The sequence below is a fragment of the Dipteris shenzhenensis genome, chromosome 31, assembly GCF_047967505.1.
Source record: "Dipteris shenzhenensis isolate YYH24624 ecotype China chromosome 31, Dip_SZ_1.0, whole genome shotgun sequence".
NCBI classification, from domain to species: Eukaryota; Viridiplantae; Streptophyta; class Polypodiopsida; order Gleicheniales; family Dipteridaceae; genus Dipteris; species Dipteris shenzhenensis.
Genome location: NC_141626.1, coordinates 18,973,080 through 18,986,521, shown reverse-complemented (window position 1 = coordinate 18,986,521; position 13,442 = coordinate 18,973,080). Strand labels below are relative to the sequence as shown.

The window sequence follows — 13,442 nt, the reverse complement described above, 5'->3', positions numbered from 1 at the left end:
TGGCATGCAAATTTGATTGGCTTGATGGGAAGGTAATCAACATACAGGCCCTTCATTGTGGGTTCAATCCCCAATTTGGTTGTTTCACAACCTTTTTCTTCCGCCGGCCATCTTATGGGCGGCCTTCAACCCACGGAGAAATATTTTTGGCTGCCACGTCCGGGCCCGCATATGCTATTGGTCCAAGGGTGCTCGCGCCTCTTCACATTCCATTTTGGAACATGGCCGCGGGCCTAACTCCCCCTGCACCCACATTGAAGACAACATCTCAGGCAAGGGGAGCAATGAGGAGAGCGTGCAAAAGGCGTGGGTGTGCTCGTGAGGGCTCAAACAGATACACGTGTCTCGTAAAGAAAGATCCACGTGCAGAGAGGGGTACGTTGCCGGAAAGTGAACAAGGCTTGCCGGCGCTCGCCGGGAATGGAAACCGACGACGAGGAAATGACCGGAAAGAAATTTGAGTAGCTTTGGCGATGGCGAAATTCTGGCTCAGATTTCGGCCAGCCGACCTTGCTGTGGATGGCACCATCGTAGACGACAACCATCTTGATTGCCATGGCGTTGCTTGATTGCAATAGAGACGAGGACAGGACGACCATCACGATTTCATCACGCTGATCTTTCGCTTCCAGGTCGGTGACAATCAATTCTGCTCTCGCCGTGGCAATCAATGTTTAGTAATGTTTGCAGCAGAGATCCGCATCTCTGCTGCAGAATTTCGATCTTCTTGCTGCATCGCGTTGCTGGCGACGAATGCTTGACAGAAACGTGAGGTTGCAATACGATCAATGTCCTCCTGCTGTTGCATTTTTGCAGATTTCGATCTTCTTGCTGCATCGCGTTGCTGGCGAGCAGTGGCGACGAATGCTTGAGAGAAACGTGAGGTGCAATACGATCAATGTCCTCCGGCTGCATTGCACGAGGAGATAAACAATTTTGCTGGCTATGGAGATCAATGTTGATTGACAGCAGCACTCCCGATTGATTCCCTGTCCGTCGTTGAACTCCGTGCCGCTTCTTTCTCCCGATGTGACTTCCCGCCTTAGTGTTGAGCTAAGTTGGAACTGCCGGATCAAAGCAGACGTAGCGCCTCCTGCCGGATCAAAGTTCATTTTCTCAACCAACATCTTCTTCCACCTGATCGCTTAGCTGATAGCCTTTGCATTTTGCTCGCAACAAGAGCTTCGTCCACTTCATCTTCACCTCCAGCTGCTCTGGTTTTACGAGAACGTTGCCATCAACCAAGCAAATTTTAATTTGTCGAAAATTCTTCGAACTCTTTGATAGCCTCGCGCCGCTTCTTCAATCTCTTTTCCTTTGCATTTTCATCGGTCATTATTTGTAGACCTTGACCTTCCCAAACTCGCTTGGCTATCCAAATTTGTCCATAACACATAAGAAATGTCTCAGTCCACAGCTGCGTTTGCAGCGCTAGAAGGCCACACGAAAAAGTCGCCAGCAGGTGGACATCAAACCTGGAAAAATGAACTGCTAGCCTCTCCGCAGAGGTTTGTTCTAGACAGATTCGTTAGAGCTCTAGGAAGCCAACCCCCCATGCCGAACGAAGACGCTTTTGTACCCGATGCTAGGCTTTCTTCTCGAAATGAAAGAAATGTTGCATGCAAGTGCAGGCTCGATAGTGGTGACGCGAACACATTGGCTGTGCATAGACTCTGGATGTCTGTTTCAATTGTGTTGTCACAGAAGGGGTTTTGCAAGCAGTCATCTGCGAGAGGGCAATTAGAAGCTGGTTTGCCTTCAGAAAAGAACGTTCAAAGGCGAAAGCTGAAAGAGATGGAGCCTCTGGAAAGTCATCTTCTACTATATATGTTAAATCAATTGCGTATCCCGAATTTGCTGGAGGAGGCTTCAACGACAAGGAGAGCATCCGTCTGTGCATGCTGTGACGCCGGAGAGGTTATACACGGATTTTTGCTGCAAAAGCATTCTACCATGGTTTCCAAGTTAACGAGAAGACTGATTCTTGGGAAGAGCAAGGCAGGGCGACGCAAGCGAAGTACCCTTGGATTTGCGCGCTTGCAGGGGGAACCAGGTTTCCTTCCCGAGGTGCCTTGGCATTTGCCTCTCGCAACATTCCTGGGGATTTTTCCGCACTTCAGGAATGTTACTCAACAACAAGAAGCTTTCCCTGACAAACAATTGCTCAATTCTGTGCAAGATTTCTTCCTGTATACTGAAGCTGAAGGTGCGCATTTAAAACTACCATATTTTTCAAAGATTAATCTCTTTAATGTAGAATGCTGTACTTTGATTTGCTGTCTTTGCACGAATCTGGGGAACAATCTTAGCTTAGGCTTAGTTTGCTGCGGTTGTCTGTAACAAGGATTTTCTTTTTAAAATTGTTGCTTGTGCTTAGCGGACAGAAGAATTGGCTTTTGGATCTTGTACCCTGGAGGTCATCCTCACTTAGGGGTAATGTCATCTTGTGGGAAGATTGTGTTCCCTAATAACACACACAGGGGGCTTACTTTGAATGGCCCTATTAAGGAAATATGGAAATGGAGAAGGTTTAGCCCGGAGATCGTGAGCACGAAAAGTGCCCTTTCCAGACCAACACAACTAGTCTAGGGTCTTTTTCTCATGGAGGGGAAAAAGAGGGAAATAGCTATTGACACATGACACATAGAAGAAATAGCGCCGCATGCTCTAGACCTCATGGTGGTTTCCCCCTTACTCTTGAGAACCATTGATGTGTTATTTCTCTACTATTGGCTTTATAGCGCTCTCTCATTTTCCCTTGATACTTGATCCTAATGACATGCACCAAGGGAAAAATGTCCAAAATATGCTCCTCCAAGGGAAAAACATCCAAAATAGCCATTCGTATTTCCCCTCTTTTTACCCCTCCATGACATAAGCCTCTAGGCATAGGAGAGTGGACCCAACAAAAAGGAAGGAAAAGCTTTAAACATCATGAGGAAATGGGTATGGTAAGGGATACAGGACCCTAGGCATGAGAAGTACTATAGGGCTCTTAAATAAAACTTTGTGATTTGGCAAGTCTAGAGTACATGGGAGGAGGGTAACTAGAAGAGTGATAGGAGGAATGGGCAAAACAATAGCTCACACCTTGGAGCACTAGTGAGTGGGACTGATCATGGCTTATTTGAGACGTGGCGGCCATGAGGCATCAATGGGAGCCTTATCAACAGGAACTCAAAAAGGGCCTAATAAGAGGAAGATTAGCAAAATGGATTATTATATTGATGACAAGTCAAAAGGTCGTGGTAAGCTATATTAAATGGCAGTTTTTGACGGGGATGTCTTGTTGGATAAATTGATGTTTAGGGGACACACTTATGGACATGGTCATGTGGTGTGTGTGTGCCAGTGTGCTAGTGCTTGTGCAGGACATGGTGTGAGTGCTAGCGAGCACCATGGTAGGTGTGTTGGGTGACTCATCAGTTAGGTGTCACCCATCTAGGTGTTATTGAGATAAGTTAGGGACTTGGTGGCCAGTTTGATGGAAGACTTGGGGGTGTTATTGATGGAGACAATCATGGATCTAGAGCCACCTACTCAGGGGCATTCCACTATATATAACTCTACTCATGAATGAAATCATACTTGCTATTGCTCCCATTTGCTCACTTGCTCATGCTACATTTCTAACATGGTATTAGAGCCTTTAGCCACGCCTACCTAGCCTATGCCACGTGTCCTCTTTCTTCCCCATTGCAAACATGAGCGTCCTCTTTCTTTCCTCCTCCATGCTGACCTTGCAGGATCTAATTCGTCGAATCTAACCAATGGATTCCAGAATGCTTTGAGCTCAAGGTTCCTCTCCTTAGGGCACACCTTCCAACCGGAGGGATTGACTAAAAACCTCGCGGATCTGCTGTGCGGACACTTTCTGAGCTGAGCGGCAATTTGCGAAATTCTAAAGTTGTGGTTGCAATTGGGTTCCAAGCTCTTAGCAAAGGTTTAGCAATGCCTCAAGCTTCCTACTGATGAAGTTTGGTTGACATTGGTCCAGAGAATCGGCCACAATCATTGTTTCAAATTTTGATTTTGTTAGTGTAATGCCAAGCGACATGGCGCGATTCAGAGCGAATGCTTTCTGCTGCTGATGGGCGACTACAAGGGCAATCTTTTCCACTCAAAAGCCCTCTGAATAATGCACCATAGCTCTCCAATTTCGGCCTCCAGTCTCTGATTTCTCAGTTTGGGGAAATTTGGGAGGTAATGGTCAAAGTTTGACTATTTCCTACAATTGACCGTCCAAAAGTCTGCTCATATATGTGTTTTAGTTCCCTGAACTCCGATTTCCAGAAATGCATTGAGTATCTACCTTGAATTTGATGTTATGATTGTTTTGGTTTGATTCTCCAAACTCCTCAAAAAGATAATCAAATCTTGTAAGAGTTTAGACACTGCTTTCTATTGAAAGTAAGACCTACTCATTATGGATCCCTCAAAGGTGAAGGAGGAAAAGCCCAAGTACAAGGTCATCAAGAAGACACCACCGAAGCGGCTGTGGGAGAAACCCATTGGTTATTATTATGCTAAGCAATTAGGCTTCTCTGAATTTATGGCAAGCAACCTACACACGTATGGAGAAGGAGATTTCTTCTGCCCTAAAGAAGAGCAAGAAGATGTCATGAAGGACAAGGCCTTACGGGAAGAGGATCCAAGCAACAAGAAGTATGAAGTCTGCTGTGATGATATGATTGTCATCAATAAGGGAGATTTCATCCAGGGGGGCATTGACACTATCACCTAGTTTTATGTTGTGTGATTGAGTCAATAAGGTGCTCTGCCATGGATAGTCCATCCTAAAATGATATGTTATTTCCATTTTAGTTAGTTTGTCTGCTTTGAGTCATATGTCCTATGGTGATGCCCAAAGACACATGTACCAGTTGGACTCTCTTATTGTAAACCAAGGTAACCTGATTTGGAGTGAGATCATGGTGGAGCTAGGGTGTCCACATGAGGCTACTATCGATGCAACTGGAGTGAGAACAAGGTCAGGAGCATGAAAACCATGTAGTATCCCATTGTCTACTGCCAGGGTAGAAGGTCATCAATTTAAGGGGGGGTATGTTGGATAAATTGATGTTAGGGGACACACTTATGGACATGGTCATGTGGTGTGTGTGCCAGTGTGCTAGTGCTTGTGTAGGACATGGCGTGAGTGCTAGTGAGCACCATGGTAGGTGTGTCAGGTAACTCATCAGTTAGGTGTCACCCATTTAGGTGTGATTGAGATAAGTTAGGGACTTGGTGGTCAGTTTGATGGAGGACTTGGGGGTGTTACTGATGGAGACAATCAGGGAGATAATCATGGATCCAGAGCCACCTACCCAAGGGCATTCCACTATATGTAACTCTACTCATGAATGAACTTGCTATTGCTTCCATTTGATCACTTGCTGATGCTACATTTCTAACATGTCTTTATTAGATGGTGCAAGGGGTTAGGGGTGTAGGGACTTCCTAGCTACAATCAAGGTTAGCCATTAGATCTACACTAGATCTAATGGGCCAAAGAAAAGGGCAGGCTAGGATTCAAATTTTGATGCAACGGTTTGTGTGGCATGCTATTATACAACCGCTCGATCCGATCTGCATTCCACAGTCATTCCTTTTTCCATCGCGCCCACCTTTTCCTTATTTATTGGATCTAAATAGATCTAATGGTCCACAACTGCCAGTTGCCATCTAAAATGAGCCTTTTGTAGCCATTATATCTAAAGTAGATCTCATGGTCTGCGGCTGCCAGCCGCCGATTGACCTACCAGTTGTGGGCCTTCAATTTCCAACCACGGGATCAAATTTGATCCAACCATCTATATGACTCCCTGAGATCTAAGGGTCAGAAACCCCTCTACCCTCATGATTTGGGTAACTTGGAGTGGGGACCATTTGTTTCCACCAATGAGGAGGAAGAAACCCTCCCATTCCTAGAGCTTAGGTGTTCAAACCACGGAGAGAACCATCAGTACGGATCCTACCACTTCACGCTCATGCTGCCTCTTGCCTTACATACAAGTGCAACACCATCTCACCCTTTGGCACTCAGTACACACTTGTCATCTTGCCTTGCCTCTCTTCTTGCCTTCGCCCTTGGACTATGCAGTGCTTGTAGAGTGCTGTTAGAGTCCAATGCTTGACCCTCTAGACACTTGGCTAGAACTTTGATAGTCAACAGGTAATACGTCCATATCGAGAGGGCAATATGTAAGATAGGTGGTCATTTCAACGATCTATGGCTGAGCAAAAGACATCGCTAATATGCCATGCAATGGCATTGTCAAGCATTGAAGGACCATTTATGGCCCAGGTTGTAAATGATCCAACTTCCAAGTAGGGCTACACATTGGCCACATGTCAGCTATTGTCAGCTGATAGGTCGGTAGAATAGATCAGCCCCAGCTTGTCTGCTGTCTGACAAGTGGGCTGATCAGTCAGCTGATCTGTGGTGGGTGCTGGTTGGTATTGGTCGTTACAAATTGGCCCACTTTGGGGCCTATGAAGGCATACTCTCCATATCAAATCAACATTTGAGTTTCTTACTCTATCCATCACTTAGACGTGCACTAGGAAAGGCACTGACTTTCAGCAAGAGAGTGCACTACTTGGGAAGTTTGGTGTACTCTGCAGCCTGATTCAAGGCAGCACCTATATAAGATCTCCTTTGTTCATCTTCATCCTCTTCCTAGTCTTCAGATTACTACTGCTTTTGTCCTTACGTGAATGGCGATTCTCTCTTATTATCAGAGCCAAGCTCGTTATTAGAGAGTCCTCATAGGAGGTGCCTGAAGTACATCAAATGCAAGGCCATACTTGAAACTGAGAAATCATGGAAACGTAAGAGCATTTTGTAGGAGCTCCCCTAAGTTAGTGGTTAGCTCCGGTGGGAGACTTAGTTAGAGAGGGATAAGTAGGAAAATATGGGGGAGGACTGTCAAAGCCTCACCTCCAGTCCATTTTATGCACTTATTGGTAGTATGAAACTTACTGAAGTTTTATACAACCCCCACTCCCCTTCTCTCTTTCCCCTCTTTCTCACTCTCCCTACCTTCCCTTCCACTATTGTATCCCCTTCTGCCTGCTTCTAGATCTTCCCTTCCCTACACTAGGAAAGGCTACTGTTGTTTTGCACGAGAGCATAGCTATTTGGCAGAATCTGCTTCAGCCTGATTTGAGGCAGCAACTATATGAAATCTCCTTTTAATCTTCATCCTCTTTACTACTATGAACTGGTCATGCTTTGATTGTTTACACTTTTCTCACATATTCATGGCGATATTCTCACACTAAGGTTAGAATGCTCTTGTGTCATCATTATTGTAATTTATAGTACAATGTTTGCCTCTAAGCTTCTAAGTGTCTTGCGAGTTTATCTCAGTGAACCCTAGGGCACTCCATGGAATCCACCCTCGTGTCAGTATCAACAGCCATGCACCTGGAAGATTCCAAGCACTCCATGCTGTCCTTCACCTTCACAAAAGTTTCTGACTCCCCGTGGCCCACATATCAATGTCAGACATCATCCATTTTATGTAAATACCCTGAAATTAGCAAAGTACAATTAACTATATATTTGTAAAGTTACAAGCGCTTAGACATATTCTCAGGGATGGCAGCCAAGCCTTGACTTTTACACAGGATCTGTTGTATGTCAAGTAATTATGTCATTCTGTTGCTGCTGCATTGGTGCTTTTTGAATAAGCGACTAGGAAGAGCTTGCTTAGTTACCCTTAAAAGACCAGAAAGTAAAGCTGTATAAAGAACTCTTGAAAATGCCTCCCAAATTGTGTCTCTTCTAATATCCTTTGAGGGAGTCAGTTCTGCAATTTTTTTTGTTTACTAGCGAGGATTTCTTGTGATTGGTGAATTCAAGAGATTATTGGTAAGGAATGTCCTACTGCATGTTCTACTTTCTTTGTCCAAATATCAGTGTTCTAAGTTTTGGCTTCGTTGTGGTAGATATTATACGCTGTAACCTTGATTTGTCTGAAGGGAATAAACATGATTGAATTATGTTTTCAGATAGGCGAATCTTTCAAGAGCTGGACAGTGACGATGATGGGCAAATAACGTTGGACGATTTGAGAGTTGCCATGGACAAGATGAAACTACCATCGTTCTATGCGAAGAAGTTTCTCCGCAGCACACACAATCATTTTCTGGCAACTTCATTTGGATGGGCGGAGTTTGCTTCACTGATACAGGAGAAAGAGCCAATGATGATTCGTTCATTCAACTCTCTTGGTGTAACCGACTCTGGCACGCTTCAAAAAATGCATGTGAAGGACTTGCTAAGGAATGCTGGTCTCCCTGCAACAGAAGCCAATGCAATTGATATGATTAGATTTTTAGGAGTAGACACAGATGGCTCCATAAAGTATGGTCAGTTTCGAAAATTCATGTTACTAGTACCTACAGAACAACTTGCCTTGGATCCCTGGTATACTGCTTTGCTATTCCCCTAAGAAATTTTGCACATGCTATTTGAAGAAACCAGTTTTTCCTGATGGCATATTTGGAAAATGAAGATTTTTCTTTAATTAACACTCCCTCTCACATATGGGCAGGACTGTTTGGTTCAGAGCAGCCACATCAGGAGCTGATGCGTTGAAGGATGACACACTGGACACTGCTTACAGGCAGGTTGTATCATTTTGTAGAGGACTTGGAGCTGTGAAGGTATTCTTTGGATTTGCCCCCCTTGTTGCTTCTGAATAATAGTCTCTGCAGCTAATGTATGATGTTTTTGTGATTGACCAATTGAGGTGCAACCTCTCTTATGATATCACCCTCTAGGGATCACCTAACCCTAGTGTTATTAACAACCTATAGTTATTCAGGTACGTAAGGTACTTGCCTCTTCATTCGTTTACATCCTTAGAAATGAAATCAAGGAGCCTTTTCTTCAAATCAACAACTCTCTCCCAAATGGAGTCTTCCTCGATCCCACGTGATGTAATATTCAGTAATAGACCTATTTGCAGAGTTTATTATGTAGTGCTCTCTGGTGAATGTGGAAGATAGGTTCAGTCCTTGAACTTTGTCTCCATTTGCAGTTTTCTTTGAACCTACTTATGTGAAAGAATGGATGACATAGGGGGGCTCTAATTATTAATCTTCTTATTGACCATCAAATATTCACAATATTTGCAGGGACAATATCGATAAACCTTCCAGTTAACAACTTAGGATACTTTCCAGTTCTCAATGTCTTTATATCTAGAGGTACTTTCGTGCTGCACCCACAGGTCTCCCTTAAGAATCCTGATTAGGACCCTTTAATAGCTACCATATAATATTTCTCTATACTGAGCACTCTTAATGGTGTCCTTGGCTTGTACCAGCACATCTTGCATAAGCAACAAGAAATCCTTTTCTTTCTGCAGTTTCATAATTGCAAGGCTTAAGGAAATTGGATATCTAGGTTCATAACATGCATCAATCTAAACAGCTACGATTAAAGCTGTAATTTCCGTGCCCTTGTAAGAAAATTTGACGACAGGGGAGGTAGCACTCCCAATCTGATGGTTGTGCCAGCATTTCCATTATTCTTAGCACTATTGTAGGCAAATTCAGATACCTCTCCCAATCTGACGCAGTGTCTCCTCCATTACTTGATTCATCCTTTCTGTTTGCTCATCTAGGTTGGTCAGCCAAATTCCTAGTTAAGGTAGTTTACAAGTTTCTCAAACTCCGTGCTAGAAGTTTGAGAAATTGCTGGGCCAACTCAGTCTCTTGTACATTTGTCCTGTTTACATATGAGGGTATCTCCCAACATGTGAGCCCCTTGATGAGGAGGACATCGAACTTAGAGGTGCATAGTTGCCACACTTTTGGAAACTGAGCATTTGCAAACACGTTTGGAAATGTTTGCAAATTCTAAGGGTTGTTGTACTCTAGAATGAACAACGTGTTTGCAAATTCGAAGGGTGGTTATACACTAGAATGAGTTGTTCATGTTGACGAGGGATGACGGAGAGTCTGTTGACAACCATTTATTTCTAAGAGATCAACTAGTGGAAGTTGCTCAAAATGTGTTTGGTAATCAGTTATAAGCATGGTCAGCAAGCTTTTAAGGAACTTAAATGGGTTAGGCATGACCTTCAACGTTGGAGAACGGTGAAGGAGCTTGGTCCTTTGTTGCTCCGGGAGGAGGATCAACAGAACGAATTTGAACGAGCTAGTGAGGATAGGGCCTTTTTGGCCACATACAGAGTCTAGACCAAAGGTAACGGCAAGCATGGCAAAGGCAATGCTAAGGAGGTTTACAAGGATTCTTCAGATCTTTAGACATGAAAAAAAGAAAAAGGATAGACGTTCGTCTAATGGGATTAGCTTAGACACCCCTTAGACACTTCATGCAGGATTGCAAGGAGAAAAAGAAGAGGGAACAAAAGAAAAAGCATAACCAAAAGTAGGGAAGGCATATGTGGTGATAAAGAAGATTTTCTTAGTAGCTGCTCCTAGCAGCCCTGGCCCCTAAGATTGGATATGCTGACAATGGTATATTGAGTAGTACTCAAATTCCTTTGTGAAGTGAAGGACAACAAGGGTTGCTTGGATAGGGAAGTTTACGATGATGCTTTCAACACCAGGAGGGATGAGAATGAGGTTGGCCATACAGGATCAAACTGTGAAGAGGTTGGCAACATCGATTGGTGCATCAATTCGAAGTTGCATAAGTGTGTTGAGGTGAATGAACTTCCATTAATTGTGGGTACTTTAGGAAGGTCGTTGGCTTGCTGTAATGGCAGCAACCAAGGTATTCTCTCTGTGTGTTATCAAAGATTTTGCTCCCTATGCAAAATCTCAAAGTTCAATTCTGGGTACTTCAGGGAGCTAGATGGCTTACTGTAACGGGAAGAAGAACTAAGTTATTCTCTTATTAAAGATTTAGCTTGCTATATATAAATCTCAAACTCGGGACTCTTGCAAATTAAGCTGATCGTAAAAACAAAGTTTATTCGTAACCAAGAGTTACACAAATTGTTCTTTATGGAGGGACAATCATTCTGGATTGTGTATTGGCTTCTTACCTCATTATCAAAATGTGACAGTCGAGAATTTATGCCATATATAACTTAAAATATCTATTGTTCTTGCACAACCATTAGAGTTTAATGGAAATGAGATTAATCTTTTTTTTTTTTTAAATTAACCAAAAAAGTACAAATGAGATTCAATCTTAGTGAAACCCATTTGCCTCTCCTATCCCTACTAAGTTTATTAGCTACTCTATTTTTGACTTTCCTTCCATTACCAAGTCTTAAAGTCTAACTCTTGCATCAACTTTACACATCTAGCTCCTTCAAATCAAGCTAATTAGAAAAGCGGGTATCTAAAAGGGCTCATCATCAACAAGTACTTGAAATTTGAATTGATGCAAGTAATGAACGAATTACTACAAACAACTCTCTCTCTAGTGAGATACTTGGGCATATTTTTTGGGTTCTTGCTTTCACATGCAAGTGGTCTCCCATCTTGGAATTCAAACCCCATATGAAAAGGCTAGCATCTATCTCTACCACAAGTGCACTGTCTCTCATTTTGAATAAAACAATCCCTATGGTAAAATACTAACATCTATCTCTAGCACTAAGGGTTACTTCTAGGATTCAAATCAATCAACATTGGTACCTTTTATTCAACTCTTCATTCTAAGTATTATGTTGGTTGAATTCCTTCTTTATCCCTTGAAGTAAGTTAATTAGGGGGAGATTAATCAAAGTATAATATGTAATAGAAGGAGGAAAGATCAAACTTGTAGTACATTTTTTGTTTTTAGCCACTCCATTGCTTGTCTAAAGCCAAAATAAGCAATTTATTATTTTAAAAATGCATACTTTACTTTGCAAAATATATACAAAAATCTTAAGTTGAACTTTGTGCTTCTCAATAGTTTCATATGAGTATATCGTCTAAAAGATCATTATAGGTTTCCTTAAGTATGGACAGAATATGTCATTCATAAATCATATCTTCCAGTTTGTCCAAAATACAGATCATGCATGCCTTAAGAAGTGACTATGTTGCTACATAGTCAAATACTGTAAAGGCCTAGTGAGTACTTGGTTTGATGAACTTTACAACTTTTTATGGTTGTTATTACACTCTTCAGCCTTTTATCAACATTTTACCTTTGTTTCTCATGTGAGCATAAGGAAAGGTGCTTTACAAGAACTTGATAAATTAATGAAAGAAATAATGACCTGATGAATCTCCCAAGGAGCTTCTTGATAGTCTACCTTCTCGAAAAATACACCATAAGAGATATTAAAATCTTATTTTAAGATCTTCTATAGATGAAGATATTGCTATCTATTTTGAAAACTATATCTAGTCAATCAAGATTCATGGCCAAGAAGCTAGTTCTTCCTATAACATTGAATCTTGAGTCTTAAGCTTGAAATTATTCATATTTCAAATTTGAAGTTTCCAATCACTAGCTTCATTGGATAGAAGTGATTGTATGACCTAAATTGTGAACATGTACACCAATGTAATGCCAAAAATCCCCATCTTATTGCCACAACTTTTTCTATTTGAAATTTGATAATGATGTATTTCCCTATATTTTTTTGTGCTCAATTGTATATGATGGATGCCTCTTTTCTTCAAATACTTGTTTTTGTATACTAGCCATCATGGCAACAGTATTGTTGTAAATGATAATAAAGTGTGAATTCTTGAAGAATCATGTGTATTGATTAAGAATATTATTTAACTTACATGCATAGTATTTTTTCTAAGACTAAAAGATCTCAATTTATGGGGTTTACAAGAACTAGTGTTGGCATGTATTCCCATCGTAGCATTGGTTTCAAGGGTTAATATGCATAAAAATGTTTTCCTTTAAATTATTATTATTTATGAAACTTAAAATATTTTTTTGATCTTGGGTCTATCTGCCCAATAGGTGGGAGAGAGTAGCTCCATCGGTGTAGATGGGAGACACTAGCTCCATCGGTGCAATCAATTGCTAAGTACTATGTTTGAGTTTTTTGAATACAAAGAAATGATGTCAACAAAACGCTTTCCACAAGATACTTTATAGATGATTGTGGTCCTTGTATAGAAAGGCACTGATCGTTACTAGTGATCATTATAGAAAGGTCCTTGTATAGAAAGACATTGATCATTACTAGTGGGTATTCAAAATCTTAAAGCCTTAGTAGTATAGCGAGTCCATGTTGAAATTCTATCTACATAATTTTAACTTTATGCATCATGATGATACCCAATCCTCTTTGAAAGTTGTTGAAGAAATCCTCCAAAATCTTTTTAAGGAGAATGGTTTTCCTAAATCTCACTCCTTTCCAAAAGGCACATTTCCATGGATTTAAAAAATTTAAGCACATGAGCATATTTATTAAAAACTAAAGGACATGATGTGGTCTCTTTATAAAATTTATATACATTATGGAGGAAGGACTTCGGAAATGTGA

The 13,442-nt window shown here is 41.6% G+C and overlaps 1 protein-coding gene across 1 annotated transcript; it reads left to right on the top strand.

Moving 5' to 3' along the window:
- The first annotated feature begins 706 nt into the window (after window positions 1-706).
- On the top strand, window positions 707-13,213 carry LOC147881153 (uncharacterized). Its single transcript, XM_087369977.1, has 4 exons — window positions 707-2,206; window positions 8,020-8,437; window positions 8,565-8,676; window positions 12,914-13,213. Exons 1-4 carry the CDS (start codon window positions 1,402-1,404, stop codon window positions 12,953-12,955), a joined length of 1,377 nt encoding a protein of 458 aa, XP_087226103.1. The 5' UTR covers window positions 707-1,401; the 3' UTR covers window positions 12,956-13,213.
- Window positions 13,214-13,442: the final 229 nt, after the last annotated feature.

What these genes read in the sequence shown, in the direction of transcription:
- LOC147881153 (XM_087369977.1), top strand. Translation starts at nt 1,402, where the DNA reads ATGTCTCAGTCCACAGCTGCGTTTGCAGCGCTAGAAGGCCACACGAAA. An exon ending in CAACTTGCCTTGGATCCCTG is followed by an intron (nt 8,438 to 8,564) that starts GTATACTGCTTT and finishes ACATATGGGCAG; the next exon opens with GACTGTTTGGTTCAGAGCAG. An exon ending in GAGGACTTGGAGCTGTGAAG is followed by an intron (nt 8,677 to 12,913) that starts GTATTCTTTGGA and finishes TCTGCCCAATAG; the next exon opens with GTGGGAGAGAGTAGCTCCAT.